Source organism: Euleptes europaea, chromosome 13, assembly GCF_029931775.1.
Source record: "Euleptes europaea isolate rEulEur1 chromosome 13, rEulEur1.hap1, whole genome shotgun sequence".
Lineage (NCBI taxonomy): Eukaryota > Metazoa > Chordata > Lepidosauria > Squamata > Sphaerodactylidae > Euleptes > Euleptes europaea.
In genome coordinates, this window is record NC_079324.1 from 27,610,866 (window position 1) to 27,625,780 (window position 14,915).

Here is a 14,915-nt window from a genome sequence, read left to right on the forward strand (position 1 = left end):
AACAGTGTACAGCATCATTGTCTCCTCTTCCATTTTATCCATACAACAGCAACCCTCTGAGTAGGTTATGCTGTGTGTTTGAGCTCACCCACCTAGGGCGAAAACGCACGGCTGCTTTAGCCTCCTTTGATTCAGCCAGGATCGAACGCATGCGTTTTCGCCCAACGTGCGTTAGACCCTGATTGAATCCTGGCTGAAATAGGGAATAAAGGAGACTAAAGCGACCGTGCGTTTTCGCCCCTAGTGAGCTTTCATGGCAGAATGAGGGTTTGAACCTGGGTCTCCCGGATCCTAGACCAGTGCTTTAACCATTTCACCATGCTGGCTTTCTACCTGAAAGAAACTGCTGGGGATTCCTTGGCAATTCTTTGACGGTTGGCTTTAGGTAACAGTTCAGAATCAGGCTTTTTATTTGGTTTTCTTTACAATTTTATTTACAAAAATGTATTAAAACTCTTTGTACAAGGCCTCATTCCAATGAGGCTCAGTAATTTATGCCCAGACATGCAGTTTACACTTTTACAGCCATGAGTTTGCTTGGCAAGTTTCTTTTTGTCTTTTCACTGAAGTGCAATTTTAACAACCGATAAAGAAAGAACCTAAAAAGATTTGTCTTGAAAAGAAAATAATTTTAAAAAAAGAAAAGGAATCCAAAAATATTCTCAAGTGGTTACTGCTGAACTTCCACAGCTTGAAGTTAGCAGCAGGAATTTTTTTAAGCAGTTGACACTTTTGTTTTTTTAAACATGCACTTTTTAAAAAATAACAACCCATTTCCCAAAGCCTTCACCAGGGTGAAGCCTCTTTCTGCAAAATTATTTTCATTTGATAAACATACATTTCTTTTTTTTTGTACAGCTTCTAAGAAAATGTTTTTTTCTTTTTACTTAAATACAACATATTTGCACAGCGTTGCATTTCCCTTTGCTGAAACGTTATAGCATTCAGAAATCGAAAATCACAGTTTCATGAAAAAGAGCAGTTTCTTTTTGCTTAATTACCTCTGTAAAAACACGAGCAGCAACTTGGTCTACAGGAGTTTTCATCGATGGTTTTTTTTTAATGTTACATTATGTGGAAATGTTTTTTTCCCCTTTGTTTATCCCTATATTATATTCCTTGATTTAATGAGCTATCAAATATATCGTCAGTGACTTTCTATATGCCTTGTTTTAATGAACTATCAAATATATTGTCAGTAACCTCTTTCAAACATTTTCTTCTTCTTCTTTAATTTCAAAGAAAAAATATATTTGTTATCTTTTCTATTATCTTGTTTAATATCCAGTATGTTATTTATGAAATGAAACCTTGCGGAACTATCAGTCGCACATATTGTTGTATTAGAGGTAATTAGTATGTAGATGATACCTTTCCCCCCCTATTTATCTATTTGGTAGCTGACAGTGTGGAATTAGAAGGTGCAGTTATGAATCTATGAAGCTGCCTTATTCTGAGCCAGGACATTGCTGCAGAGTTTTCCACATCATCCCATCTGATTGGCAGCACCAACATCTCAGGTTCTGAGTCTTTCCCACACCAGCCACCTGAGAGCTTTTTAAATGGAGATGCCAGGGATTGAACCTGGGATCATCTACATTCCAACCATTTGCTCTACCACTGACCAATGACCACTCTCACTCAGCGGATGCTCGGGATGGAACACATCCCACAGCTGAGAATCTGGAAGCCAGCAAAGCCGAGTCTCTATCTTTTAACAGCATGTACTGGAATGTGCGAATGTTCCCCGTGACACTAAAAAGCCAAGCTATCCTGTTTGAGAAGCAGCTATGAGAGGATGACTGACAGCAGCCGGAACTACTGTAGTTCATGCTTAGAGGGTTTCTTTGTGGTCCAGACCAACCGGTCTCATTTGAGGTACCATCCTGTTTTCCTTTACGAAGCGAGGCCGATCCGCAAAGCATCGTTTGAGCACAGTGCTGGATTTTGAATTACAAAATTAAATGGGTATGGAGGATTTTGAACCTTCATTACGGGGACAGTTGTATTCTGTTGTTTTCTCACTTTTCTAATTTTGCTTCCAATGGCTCGGAAAAAGCAGAAAGCACGCAAGGGAGAAAACGAAATCGGGACCGGTTTCTTTTCGACACTAGCGGACACTATTTAAAATAAAAAGAGAGCACTTGGAAAGATGTTAGAGGGCAAGAGTTGTATATCTGGCTGGCCCTGTATTTAACTTCTTGAAGAACTGTCTTGGCAAGATGCTGTGTCTTCTCCCTCCTTTATAGATGGATTTGGTTCCTCCACAACTTCTTGATACGCTCACCCCCCCTTTCTGTTGTTTGTTACATTCACTTAGAATTGATATATGCGTTTTCTTAAAATATGAGGCAGGATCTAGAGTCATGGTGGAAAAAGAGAAACCTTACCACCAGGAAAAAGGAAGCAAAGCTTAGATCTATGTAACAGGCTGTTTTAAGGAATATAAGCAGTGGTATTCTGAGGCTTAATATTAAGGATAGCTTAATATTTTGATGGGGGCACTTGAAAACTTGTGTTTATTTCTTTTCAAAAGAATGTGTCCATATACTGTGCAGTGGTATCAAAGAATGGCTTCTGTTGAACTTCTGTTAAAATTCTTTTTACAAGAATATTTTTTTCACATATTAGACTATTGTCTTGTCCATGTTCATTTTGTTGTTGTTCTGTTTTCAAGCAAAGCAAGAATATTTTGATGGTTTGCATTGTTTTTGAGTCTTAAGAATCTCCCATAAGGCACTGAAGGAAAAAAAAATCCTATGAAAAGTTCATTGCACCATCGTCAATAATGTATCCTGCCTGACACCTCAGAGGGAGAAAAATTGGCTCAGATGGTCAGGATCACTGAAGTAGCCGGGACCTCTGTTCCTCCCTTCGCATGCCATCGTAAGTGTGGGATCTGTAACGAGATTGCAAATGACTCAGCTTTAGCCTATGAGAAGGAGGGATTATCATGACATCACAGGAGAGAGACAGGAAGACAATGGGAAGAATTGATCAGAGTTGCTCATGACATTAGCTTCCAGACTTGGAAATGGCGGCTGCGCAGACTCCTATTGTATCTAGGTGGCTGTCTTCAAGATCCCTGAAGAAGAGGGGAAAGGAACAGGTAAAACTATTACAGAAGGCCCCAGAGCTGAGATAGGTTCTGAGTTAGATTGGTTCCTCAGTAGAACAGGCTTCCTCGGGAGGAGGTAATTTCTCCTTCCCTGGAGGTTTTTAAGCAGAGGCTAGATGGCCATCTGTCAGCAATGCTGATTCCATGACCTTCGGCAGATCATGAGAGGGAGGGCATCTTGGCCATCTTCTGGGCATGGAATAGGGGTCATTGGGGTGGGGGTGGGAGGTGGTTGTGAGTTTCCTGAATTGTGCAGGAGGTTGGACTAGATGACCCTTGTGGTCTCTTCCGATTGTATGATTCTATACACAGCAGGGGATCATGCTTCTGCGAAAGTGAAGGAACGGGATGGGAGACTGAATACCAATAGAGTAGCGGGTACAGAAGCTCTTGACAGTTATTGGCCCAGTCCATAGGCCACTAATGGTTATTCTGATGTTCAGTAGGTCTCTAGTGTCAACTCAGCAATGGCACAATGAGTGGGAAGTTCGGGGGCAAGTGTGGCAGTTAAGCATAATGGTTTTGAGCCAGAGAACTGGGTATGGGCATCTATGCCACTTTCCTTATTTGCTGCAGCCCTCCCCTACCCATTCCTAAGGACCAAACCAAACAAGATGCTGGGAGTTCCATGATGAGAGATCCCAGCATTTCTTAAAATTAATTTATCAGTAGGGATGCCAGCCTTCAGGTGGGACCTGGGGATCTCCTGGAATTACAGCTCATCTCCATACTACAGAGATCGGTTTCCCTGGACAAAATGGATGCTTTGGAGGGCAGATTCTATGGCATTGTGCCCCATTGAGGTCCCTGAATTCCCCAGGCTATATCCTCACATTCCTAAGAGTTTCCCAATCTGGATCTGGCAACCCTATTTATCAGGCATGTGTAGGGTTACCAATTGTCCGGTAGAGGTGGGCAAAAGCCTGCCAATCCACCAGGCTGCCTGGTGACCAGCTGAGGGTTGGTGAGCAAAAGACCTAGGTAGAGGGGGAGGTGCGTGATGTGCGAGCACACGACTGACACACTGCACCGACATTGCTTCTGGGTTTACCTGGAAGCGATGTGGATGCTCTAGCAACCTCCAGTGAAACTCTATGAAAACCTATGGTTAACTCGGAAATGAAGTCGGTGTGTCTTGCAAGGCATGCATGCGCGTTATGCGAGGTGCGCATGTGTATCACGTACCACCAGCCATGCCCCTGCAAAGCTCCCGCCAGTGGCGCAAAGGGACCTGGCAACCCTAGGCATGTGTATGGTTTTACCATAGAGTTTTTGTAAATGCTAGAGCGTCCACTGTGTCACTTCCAGTTTTTACAGGGTGATGTCAGCACGATACCTGCACATGCTCCATTCCCCACCATTTCTTCCTGCTAGTGCTTCTGCTGGGGGTCTCCTGTTATAGCAGGAGGCCTGGCATCCTAAAGGGGAGTAGGGGGTTAAGCCTTTCCCTAGTACTATTTTCCCAACCCAAAATGGCCCAATTGTTTGTCCACTCACAGAACTCTCATAGAAATTGGTAGAAGTGCCCCTCCCCCTGAATGAGCCCGGAGGTTTTTGGAGTGGAGCTGGGGCAGGGATCATGTGAAGCCACACCAAATTGATCATGTCATTTCCGGTTTACACCCGGAAGCGGCACATCACTACAGGCCTTTTACCACTCAAACTCTGGGTGTTTGAGTGGTAAAAGGCCCGTCGTGATGCAGCGCTTCTGGATGTAAACTGGAAGTGACGGGATCGTGTTGGTGCGGTTGCACGTGCATGTGATTCCTGCTCCTGAGCTGGGCAATGGATTGGCGGGTGATTGCCTGCCAGTCGAAGCAACCTGGCAACCCTAGTTCAAACAGCAATGTACACTTAGAGGGATTTTGACTTGTGATTCTTAAACAGCAACCCCATGTCCAAGTGACAAACCATTTTTGAAGCTGCAGGAAACTTGTGCGGTGGGATAGAGGTTCTCCTGTCCAGATTAAATGAGTCAGCAATCTCGCTATCATCTTTCGGTCCAACCCTACACTTTTATTTTTCACAAAAAAACCAACTTACCCACCCTAGTTTTCTCCCCTATTACATCGTATCTACAGTAGCTCTTGTCCTCCAGAAGTCTTGTTTCCTCCCTCTCCCAAACATACTGATGTCAAGGAAAGACTGACATTTGTTGAGACACACATACACAGAAATGGACAAACACCATCTGTAATACATTTCTACTTATTATGGACAGAGGTCCCCAAACATGAACATCCCATGACTATTCTGAAGGAGTAGCATCTCTTATGGATAAATAGGCAAGGGGACACAGACGGCGCAGGTTGGGAAGATGGGACCAGTTCTTTCTTGCAGCTGTCTAATACCTGTTTACTACCTATGGGTTGCATCCTGTGGACCCATTCCACTAACAGTGATGCTCTTCTCTACTACAAGGAGTGTTTCCTCATGGCAAGTGCCTCTTGTTTTCAGGAGAAGACTTCTTGTGCTGAGGAGAAGAGCCACTGTTAGTAGAATAAATCCACAGGATCCATCCCAATGAACGGGAAAGGGATTTCTGACAGTTGAATCCTCACTGTTCTGAGTAAAACCCCATTTCTCAGACCTCATAATTCTCCCTTAATAATGTCCACATGACAGCTGCAAGTTTTAATAATCTGTAGGGGACAAATGTAGAAGATCACTTACACAATGGAAAGCAAATGCATTGAAATCTCATTCTTTTACTCAAGTACATGGGAAGATTTTTTTTAAGTCTTGATGCAGAAATTTCTTCCTAAATAAATCACATAATTGTATTGTAGAACACCGGGTATTCTTTTTCCCCCCTTAGCTTTGTTTTGGCAGTAGGGGAAATACCTACAAGAAGCACTTACCTGTGTTCAGTTCACTTCCCTTTAATAAATAAAATGGGAAAAGATCATAAGAAAGGCAGGAAAGAATTCTCAATTATGTCCATTTCTATATGTAAGATAGGCGGGCCAGCTGAATTACCTGTGAAAGGCAAGATTTTTAACGTCTGGTACTGCAGGTTATCCAGGCCCTGAAGAAGAATGAAGCTACTTCCACAGGTGGCAGGTTTGGAGTACCATTAAGTGGTAACAAAGTGCACCGATTTAATTTACTACAGTTCAATTTTAAAAAGTGATCTTGTTTGGTGTTCTGACAGCCTTCTGTAAAATGTAATGGCTTGAGAGGGCTATTCAGATGGATTTTTGGTGTGCTGAGGTGATAGCCTTCAATGTCAAGCAAGGTGTGTTTTGTTACAACAGCTAATAACTTTGTGGAGTCTACCCCTTCAGGTATGCACCACCATGTGCTTGCATGTTGTTTGGATTATCAAGTGCCAAAAGACCTTGGGTCAGCCCTGGATATTTTCACTTATGCTTTCTGGTATCACAATGAAAATGTGGGGGGCACCATGTTTACAAGTTAAGAACAAGAAAAGCCATGTTGGATCAGACCAAGGCCCATCAAGACCAGCAGTCTATTCACACAGTGGCCAACCAGGTGCCTCCAGGAAGCCCACCAACAAGATTACTGCAGCAGCATTATCCTGCCTGAGTTCCAAAGCACCTAATATAATAGGCATGCTCATCTGATCCTGGAGAGAATAGATATGCATCATGACTAGTATCCATTTTGTCAAGTAGCCATGGATTGCCCTATCCTTCATGAACATATCCACTCCCTTCTTAAAGCCTTCCAAGTTGGCAGCTATCACCACATCCTGGTGCAGGGAGTTCCACAATTTAACTATAGATTGTGTGAAGAAATACTTCCTTTTATCTGTTTTGAATCACCCTCCAGCTTCAGCAAATGACCCCGCATTCTGGTATTATGAGGGAGAAAGGCTTCTCTCTGTCCACTCTCTCCATACCATGCATAATTTTCTAGACCTCTGTCATGTCTCCCCTAAACCCTTAAGGTGTGTGAATGAAGATGGTGGGGATTTTAACACTTTTGTGGAAACCACCCCTTCAGATATGCACCAGCGTGTATGTCACTTGGATTATCAAGTACCAGAAGGTCTTGGATGTTTTCATCAATGCTTTCTGGTATCACCGTGAACATCTACGGGGCACCATGTGTAAAGATTAATAAATCAGAGGGATGGTGTGATTTGGAACTTGTTTTGAAAAGACACCAGCTGCTTTGCACTCCGCTCGTACTTCCAGAGAGTGTAATCCAAATTAGGGGACACGACACCAAACACATCACGACGGAGACACACCAAAAACATAAACCAGTTGATTTGCTTACTAGACCTTTATCCGTACCACTAGATCTTAACACTTTCTGTTCCATATACGTTGTAGCCTTCTCTGTACGTAGGATAATTCTGAGTATTGGGTGCCGGAGCGGGCTTAAAGTTTTGTGTGTTCTTTGTGATTTTCATTCGTTTGGACTCAGCCCGAGACTTGTAACAGAATTCTATCAAAGCCACCGTCATGGCGAGGCCAAGGCCTCCGACAAGAATATAGAAAACCCCAGCAACATTACTCAGGCTCAGAGCACTTGTCTTGTCCTAAGAAAAACGAACCAGTTGATTAGTTTTGCTGTGGAGGGGAAAAAAAGAAAGACAACATGTTACTTTGCTAGACCAAGAGGTATTGACTTTGGAAGACCTACATGCATATTTAAGTAACTTGTCCTTGCTAGTTTGCAGCTTAGAATTCTTGTACCTAACTCTCAATTCAGAGGTCACAGGTGAACCAAAAACACTTTCCCCCAGGCTAATCTAGTTAATTGGTTCTTGTTTAAATTTGTCCCATAGCGGAAGGAGACATAAGGTTGGGACATCCAGAAGAAGGTACTGTTTTAACCTCCCCATATTTGGGGCTTACTCTGCCTGATTACAAAATTACTATTTCCCAGTCCAGTGGTATTCAACATGGAGCCTGCTTGGCTGTGTGTGGGCTTCTGCATAAGGAATATTACTGTTTAATTGGGTCATTAAATTTTCCCCCACAGAGGGTGGGCTGAACAACTCAGGGTGAATTAATAGAAGATTACTTTCAAAGAAAAGGCCCTGGATACTGTCAACATTGAAGAAAGCATGGGAAAGTAATTTGAATTTTGCAAAATTTATGTGACTTCTACACAGCAATAGTAACGTTTGATGAAGTTGGTCAGGCTGTGCTACACTACCCTACGCTCGCCATGAGGTTCTGGGGTGGAAGAAAAAGTAGTAGAAAAATTAAAGAGAACTCAGCTGTCTAAGGTGTGTGTCTTAAATGCAGAGGAGACAGTGGGGGAAGTCTTTAATATTTTTTAAAAAAAATAATTTCTCTGTCTGTTGAGACACCATCACAACCATTTTGCTGCTGGATTGGATTACCTGCTCTGTTGGTTCTCCAACGTTTCAATATTTATTGTTTGAGCTGTGACACAAAGAAAATCAGAGGGCTTGTCAACATGAGAAAGTTGTGCAGGTATTACCTGACATGAATTCAAACCGATGGAGTCAAACCGGTTCAAGTCCCAATGTGGACAAACCACTTTTGGGCTTCAGAGATTTGGAGGGGTGGGAGGGGGAAAGGTTAGCCAAAAGCTTTACATTTTGCCAACTGCAATGCCGCAGGATTAAGTCCATACTTCTGACAGCATTTCTGCTAAGAGAACCCCTGTTACTTGGGTCTCCATGAATGCAAGGAATCCAAAACCCAATCCAGGGAAGAGGCCATAAGACATTCTAGAAAGAAAAAGCAGTGTTCACATACAGGGGCTTGCACTGGTTTCACAACTGCTTTAATCTATACCAGCTCAACTCTCTTATGTAGACAAGGCCTGAGTAGTTGATGTCAATCTGGATTCCAGACCAATCTGTGGCAGAAATTGGAACTGACTGTTTAAACCATTGCAGGCTAAGCCTCAGTTTACTGAAAATCATTTAACTCATCGCAGAATGTCTAAAATTTGGGGGGAAATAAAGATTACCAAAAATTTAAAAAAATTAAAAAGATCAATTACAGCCAGGGGAAAACAAAGGCATTTTACAAAACTGGGCTTGGCTGTGAGAATCAATTTGAATTCTTTCTTAGTTCGAGTTTGCATTACAAAGAGGCTGATCCTGCAATGGTGCATTCAAACGCCTGTCAGCCCAAAGGTGATCGTAAATAGAGGCCATGTTCTAGCCCTGCCGGACTCAATAGTGATCAACTGACTTCGGTAGGACCAGAAGATGTTGCCTTCTTTAAAGCTCATAATAATAATAATAACGCTCATTATCACGGTAAATTTCAAAGGCACAAGCAGAAGGTAGGTGCTCAGTTCTCATTCATTTCTAATGGGAGCGGAGCATCAAGTTGTGCTTTGTGCCTCAGAAAGACATGCCAAAGTACTTGGGGGTATTTCTTTCAAAAGTGCTCCATCATATACATCTCCATGTTTCGGCACAGCAAGTAAGCAGAAGGTGTTCTCCCAAATCAGGAAAAAGGTGTCTGTCCAGAAACCCATGGTGGCCATTCTGCATATGGAACATCCATTAAAATTTACGATAGTTCCACAGGCAAAGGTTTCTCCAGGGTCACTCTCTGCCCACCATCCCAGGAAGGGAATTCGTGTGTGTTGCCTGGTGACAATAAGCTGAAAGCCATACCGAAAACAAAATCAAAATACGCAACTGCAGAAGTTTCAGGTATGGAAATGTGATAATACAGTAGCAAAATGGTTTGATGAATAATTAAAAAAAAATAGAATTCATGGAATGAGCCAGCAATAAAATAGTGCACTATCTGATTTTTTTTAAAAAAAACCTCAACCAACTAAACCCCTTCAAAATTTCAACTATCTTGGCAAAAAAAGAGGATGTTTCATGCTTGTTAGTGTGATGTCTTCTCAAAAATGTCCTTGGCAATCCTTAGCAAATATTCTTCAAAAACCATTATGTATGGAAGAGAAGTTACGGAATTTCTTCATACAAATAAATGTAAACTCGTAAGAGGGCTTTTAGAAGCTTAAAGCATACAGTTGACTCAAATGGAATGTGTATATTGAAAACGGAGATACTAATATGAGGGTTTTTTTTGTAAATTTTGAGGGAAAAACTGAGTAGGTTATAAAAATGTACTTACAACTAACACCTTTGATACTGCAAAAGAGAAATGCTGTCACTTTTTCTGATCTTTTAACGAACTTCTCCTTTTTTCGTTAATGCCCTGCCTTTTCCTTGTTCCCCCGTGAACCTTCAGAATGTAAATAAGTAACTTTGGAAAGCCGTTTGGTATAAAATAAAACAGTTGGGTCAAAAAAAAAATGTGATTGCTAATCAGTACAAAAAGACCTTCAGCGACTGACCTTACTTCCGGAGTCCTTGGCTCCACATTCACCCTTATCGTACCACCATTTGTTTTTCAGCTTGTCTAAGATGCCTTGTTCACTGAGTTTCAATACTGCAAGGTTTACAGGAGTTCTTCACGTGGGAAATAACATAAATAACATTATATTATGTTATTTTATGTTATTCAAGCTTTAAACTACTTTAAAACTATACAAAGCGATAAAGCAGGGTTCCTGGCCACAAACGTAAAATTATAATACTGCAGGCAACTGGATCAAACCCCTTAAAAAGTTAAAATTCTAGAGCATCACTAGATCACCAGGTCCTGCCCATATCGCTTTGAGTAATCGGCATACACTGTTAAATAAACTCCATGGAAACAAGGTAGCTCAATTCTTCCCCACTTTTTGTTTTTGTTTTGTTTAATTTTTGTTTAATAAGGTTTCTCAGCTTGCAGTAGCTTTGCAGTGGATTTGGGAAATGCTGCAGCCGAGGCTCGCTTATTGAACTAACAGAAAGAACGGCTAACCCCCAGTTTTAGCCATTGTCCATAAATAAAATCTTTCCCCTCCTTCAAGCTGAATAATACAATATTTCGCTACTACAGATAATTTGTGCAGAAATTTTCAGCACTAGGAGTCGGACGTTTGTTTCCCTCTTTGGAAGAACAAAAGAGAAAAAGCTTGCCTTTCTTCCTCGGATCTGTGTAAAAGGTGCCTAATGCAGACATTAGGGTTGCCAGATCATTTAGATTGACTGGCAATTGCCCGCCAATCCATTGCCCGGCTCGAAAGCGGGGATCACTTGCACGTGTGGCCACACTGACATGATTGTGTCACTTCTGGTTTATACCTGGAAGTGCCGCATCACAATGGGCCTTTTACCACTCAGACTCCCAGTTTGAGTGGTAACCTGTTGCAATGCGGCACTTCCGGGTATAAACCGGAAGTGACGCGATTTCATTGGTGCAGCTGCGCGTATGATCCCTGCCTCAGCTCCACCCCAAAAACCTCCCGCTGGAGAAGAGGGGGGACCTGGCAACCCTAACAGACACCCTGTGGTGGGATTATAGTTTGTTGCATTGATATTCCTTGTTACCACTGATGGCAATAAACAGGGTGGAATCATTGGGATCAGTGGCCACAATGTTCATACGAACACATCGTTCACCTGGATTCATTCCACGAAGGCCTGCATCCTCCTCCAGAGAGAAAACCGTAGCTTTCCCCTCCCCAGTATTTTCCTCATAGCCGCACAATATCTGCATCCTTTAAAATATGTCCGATTGCCACACTTGTATTACATTCAAAAGTGCCAGAAATCAAAAGAAAGAGGAAACAAATGAGAAGAGTCATTCAAATAAGTTGTATGATGCCCCAGCTGTAAGATGGTTCTAAGGTGGCCTTAGAACCTATAAGAAGTATGGCCCAGTTCAAGATTAATCTCATGGTCTGGTCCAAGAGCATTCTAGGAAGGTTCATAAGAAAGAAATATGGGGCATAATGGAATGATGTGCCTCTTTTTTATATGCATCACTAAAGTGATGTGTGACCAATCCACAAGGAAAGAACTTCAATTGTGCATGAACAGGACCACATGTAGTAGTCCATAACATTAAGAAAATAAGAGAGGCACCACTTGTCCAGGCATTGGTCCATCTTGTCCAGCATCCTCTTTCCCCTAAAGTCTAATAAGCTGACCCAGAATTATGTGTGGTACATTCCCTCGCAACATGAAACAGATACAATCCTTAATGTATATTATTATTGCAGGATGGCACACTTTCTCCCCAGTCTCTGAATCACCAAATGTAAGGAAGCATCATGGAAATACCATGCAACTAGAACAAATGTGTCTGCTTAGATACCAGTGATTTCAGGACACCACTCTATGGTATCCTCCAGAGATCTTTTCCACAAACAAACAGGCACGTACCAGATAGGAAACCCCCATTCTGCAAAGATTCATTCCTACAACACAAGAGAAAAATTAGAGGGCCCCAGTGCAAACCAACAGATAATACCAAGCTGTAGAATAATAGGAGCCACATTTCCAAAGCAACCAAGGTTCTGAATGTGTTTAGCCCATCTTGACTTTACCATGTATGGCACTGAGGTGAATGTGGAAACAACTCTCAGCAGGCAGAAACACCTACCCTTGTGGTCTTAGGCCTGGTCTACACAAACAGCTGAATGAGGTGGCATAGTCCCAGGGTGGTCAAATGGGCATCTAAGACTTCAAGGGGGAAATATTAAATATATATATATTTAATGTGTGGAGGGAAAAAAACTCTCCAAGTAGAAATCTGTCATAGCAAAAAGCAGGTTGTGAACAGAACCTTTCTCCCTGATGTACTTCCAGGGAGTTCTACACAATGGAGCATTAAAAAAAAAATCCTCTCAAACCCCCATTCTGAAGTGGTACAGTCCATTTTATCACCTCAGAATCTCACCATCTTATTCTGCTGCCTGTATAGTCCAGACCTTCCCCACTCCTGAAACAATTTGTCAACAAGCGCAGATTTAATGACTGCAGAACATCCGATTATCACTTCTAAAACGGACAACTGGGGCATCGTTGCCCATTGTTAGCCCTGGTGCTCCGCTTCATATATTTTTTTAAAAAAAATTGCAATTAGCATTCCTCAGCCATAGTGATAATCTAATTATCTGCCAGTCCAGGAAATCTTATACTCCTCTTGCTGGAGATAACTGCTGCATTGCAGTGATGTGTCCCAAGAGAGACAGCAGGCTTACTATCATCTCTGTGTTGGTAGAGCAATTACGGAGCCTCCTCGACCAGCTTTAAGCAGGAGCATGACAGACCCTCTGCTTCGCTGTCTCAAGGTATGGGTTGTGTTATTCCGAGAGCTGGTGGTGATTGTAAGTCTCAATCATCAAACGTTGCAATGCAGGTCTGGTGGTACACACAAGCAGCATATGAGATAGAACAACTATGAGATAGAAGAAGAATAAAGGAGAAGGAGAAGGAGAAGAAGAGTTGGCTTTTATATGCTGACTTTCTCTACCTTTTAAGGAGAATCAAACTGGCTTACAATCTCCTTCCCCTCTTCTCCCCACAACAGACACCTTGTGAGGCAGGTGGGGCTGAGAGAGTTCGGAGAGAACTGTGACTAGCCGAAGGTCACCCAGCTGGCTTCATGCGTAGGAGTGGGGAAACCAACCAGGTTCTCCAGATTAGAGTCCACCGCTCTTAACCATTACACCACGCTGGCTCTCCTGATCAAATGCTCTGGCATGTATATAAAATTTCCCTGTGATCAAATGCTCTGACATATATATAAAATTTTCCTACACATAGAAAATTATATAAGAACATAAGAACATAGGAACATAAGAAAAGCCACACTGGATCAGACCAAGGCCCATCAAGTTGACAGTGGCCAACCGTGTCCCTCTAGGAAGCCCACCAACAAGATGACTGCAGCAGCATCCTGCCTGTGTTCCACAGCACCTAATGTAATAGGCATGCTCCTCTGATACTGTAGAGAATAAGTATGCATCATGACTAGTATTCATTTTGACTAGTAGCCATGGATAGCCCTCTCCTCCATGAACATGTCCACTGCCCTCTTATACCAGAGAGAATTAGTTCTAGTCATGACTGTAGCCAGAGTGAGAGCCAGTGAGAGCACCATGTCTCCCCCTTCCCAATAATTTCTCCAAAGACTTTTTATTTGTGCCATGGTCACAAATCATTTAAAGCATGGGAGCTCTTTTTTGGATGATGACTTTTTTTTGGGGGGGGGGGTTGTTGTTATTGTTTTAAAATATGTTCCCTTTATCTACAGAGCACGGTAAGGAAATGGGTAACTTAAATAAAGGACTGTCAGCTTCTTCCACATAGACATTACTGTTCTCTTGTTCCATGCCTGCACAAATTGGTTGAGCCACCCTTGGAAATGCTGCAGCTTCATCTAATGAGGAGGCTGGTTTCAGCCATGGTTCTAATGTGAGTTGCCTCCTCACATGCTGGGTTTCTATGTGCAAGGATTGTTGTCATCAGTGTTGTTCAAACATGATCAATTACACTATTCCCACCACAACTATCTGCATTCTGAAGTAGTACAGTCTGGAAACAGTTTTAGAAGAAGAAGAGTTGGTTTTTATATGCCGACTTTCTCTACCACTTAAGGGAGAATCAAACCGGCTTACAATCACCTTCCCCTCCCTATAACAGACACCCTGTGAGGTACGTGGGGCTGAGAGAGTGTGACTAGTCCAAGGTCACCCAGCTGGCTTCATGCGTAGGAGTGGGGAAACCAACCTGGTTCACCAGATTAGCCTCCGCTGCTCATGTGGAGGAGTGGGGAATCAAACCTGGTTCTCCAGATCAGAGTCCACCACTCCAAACCACCGCTCTTAACCACTACACCATGCTGGCTCATCTACTGGCACACCATATCTACTATCTGTAGTCTTAACCTGTGGGAATGAAACATATCAGGGATATGGAAACAAGTACACGCCTTGCTTGTCTAGTCCTGGGCCCTCAGGATTGCAATATGGA

General features: G+C 42.5%; 1 protein-coding gene across 4 annotated transcripts in view; it reads right to left on the reverse strand.

Annotated features, from left to right (window-relative positions):
* Window positions 1-7,257: 7,257 nt before the first annotated feature.
* GRIA3 (glutamate ionotropic receptor AMPA type subunit 3) overlaps window positions 7,258-14,915 on the reverse strand; it is a 256,155-nt gene continuing 248,497 nt past the window's right edge. The window contains exons 14-15 of one of the 4 annotated variants that reach the window (XM_056859905.1): window positions 10,403-10,517; window positions 7,258-7,631 (exon numbers count right to left, since the gene is read on the reverse strand). In XM_056859905.1, coding sequence (XP_056715883.1) covers window positions 7,386-7,631; window positions 10,403-10,517 — 361 coding nt within the window. In that variant the 3' untranslated portion in view covers window positions 7,258-7,385. The remainder of the gene's footprint in view (window positions 7,632-10,402; window positions 10,518-14,915) is intronic. The other 3 variants (XR_008933744.1, XM_056859906.1, XM_056859907.1) reach the window with 3 other exon arrangements.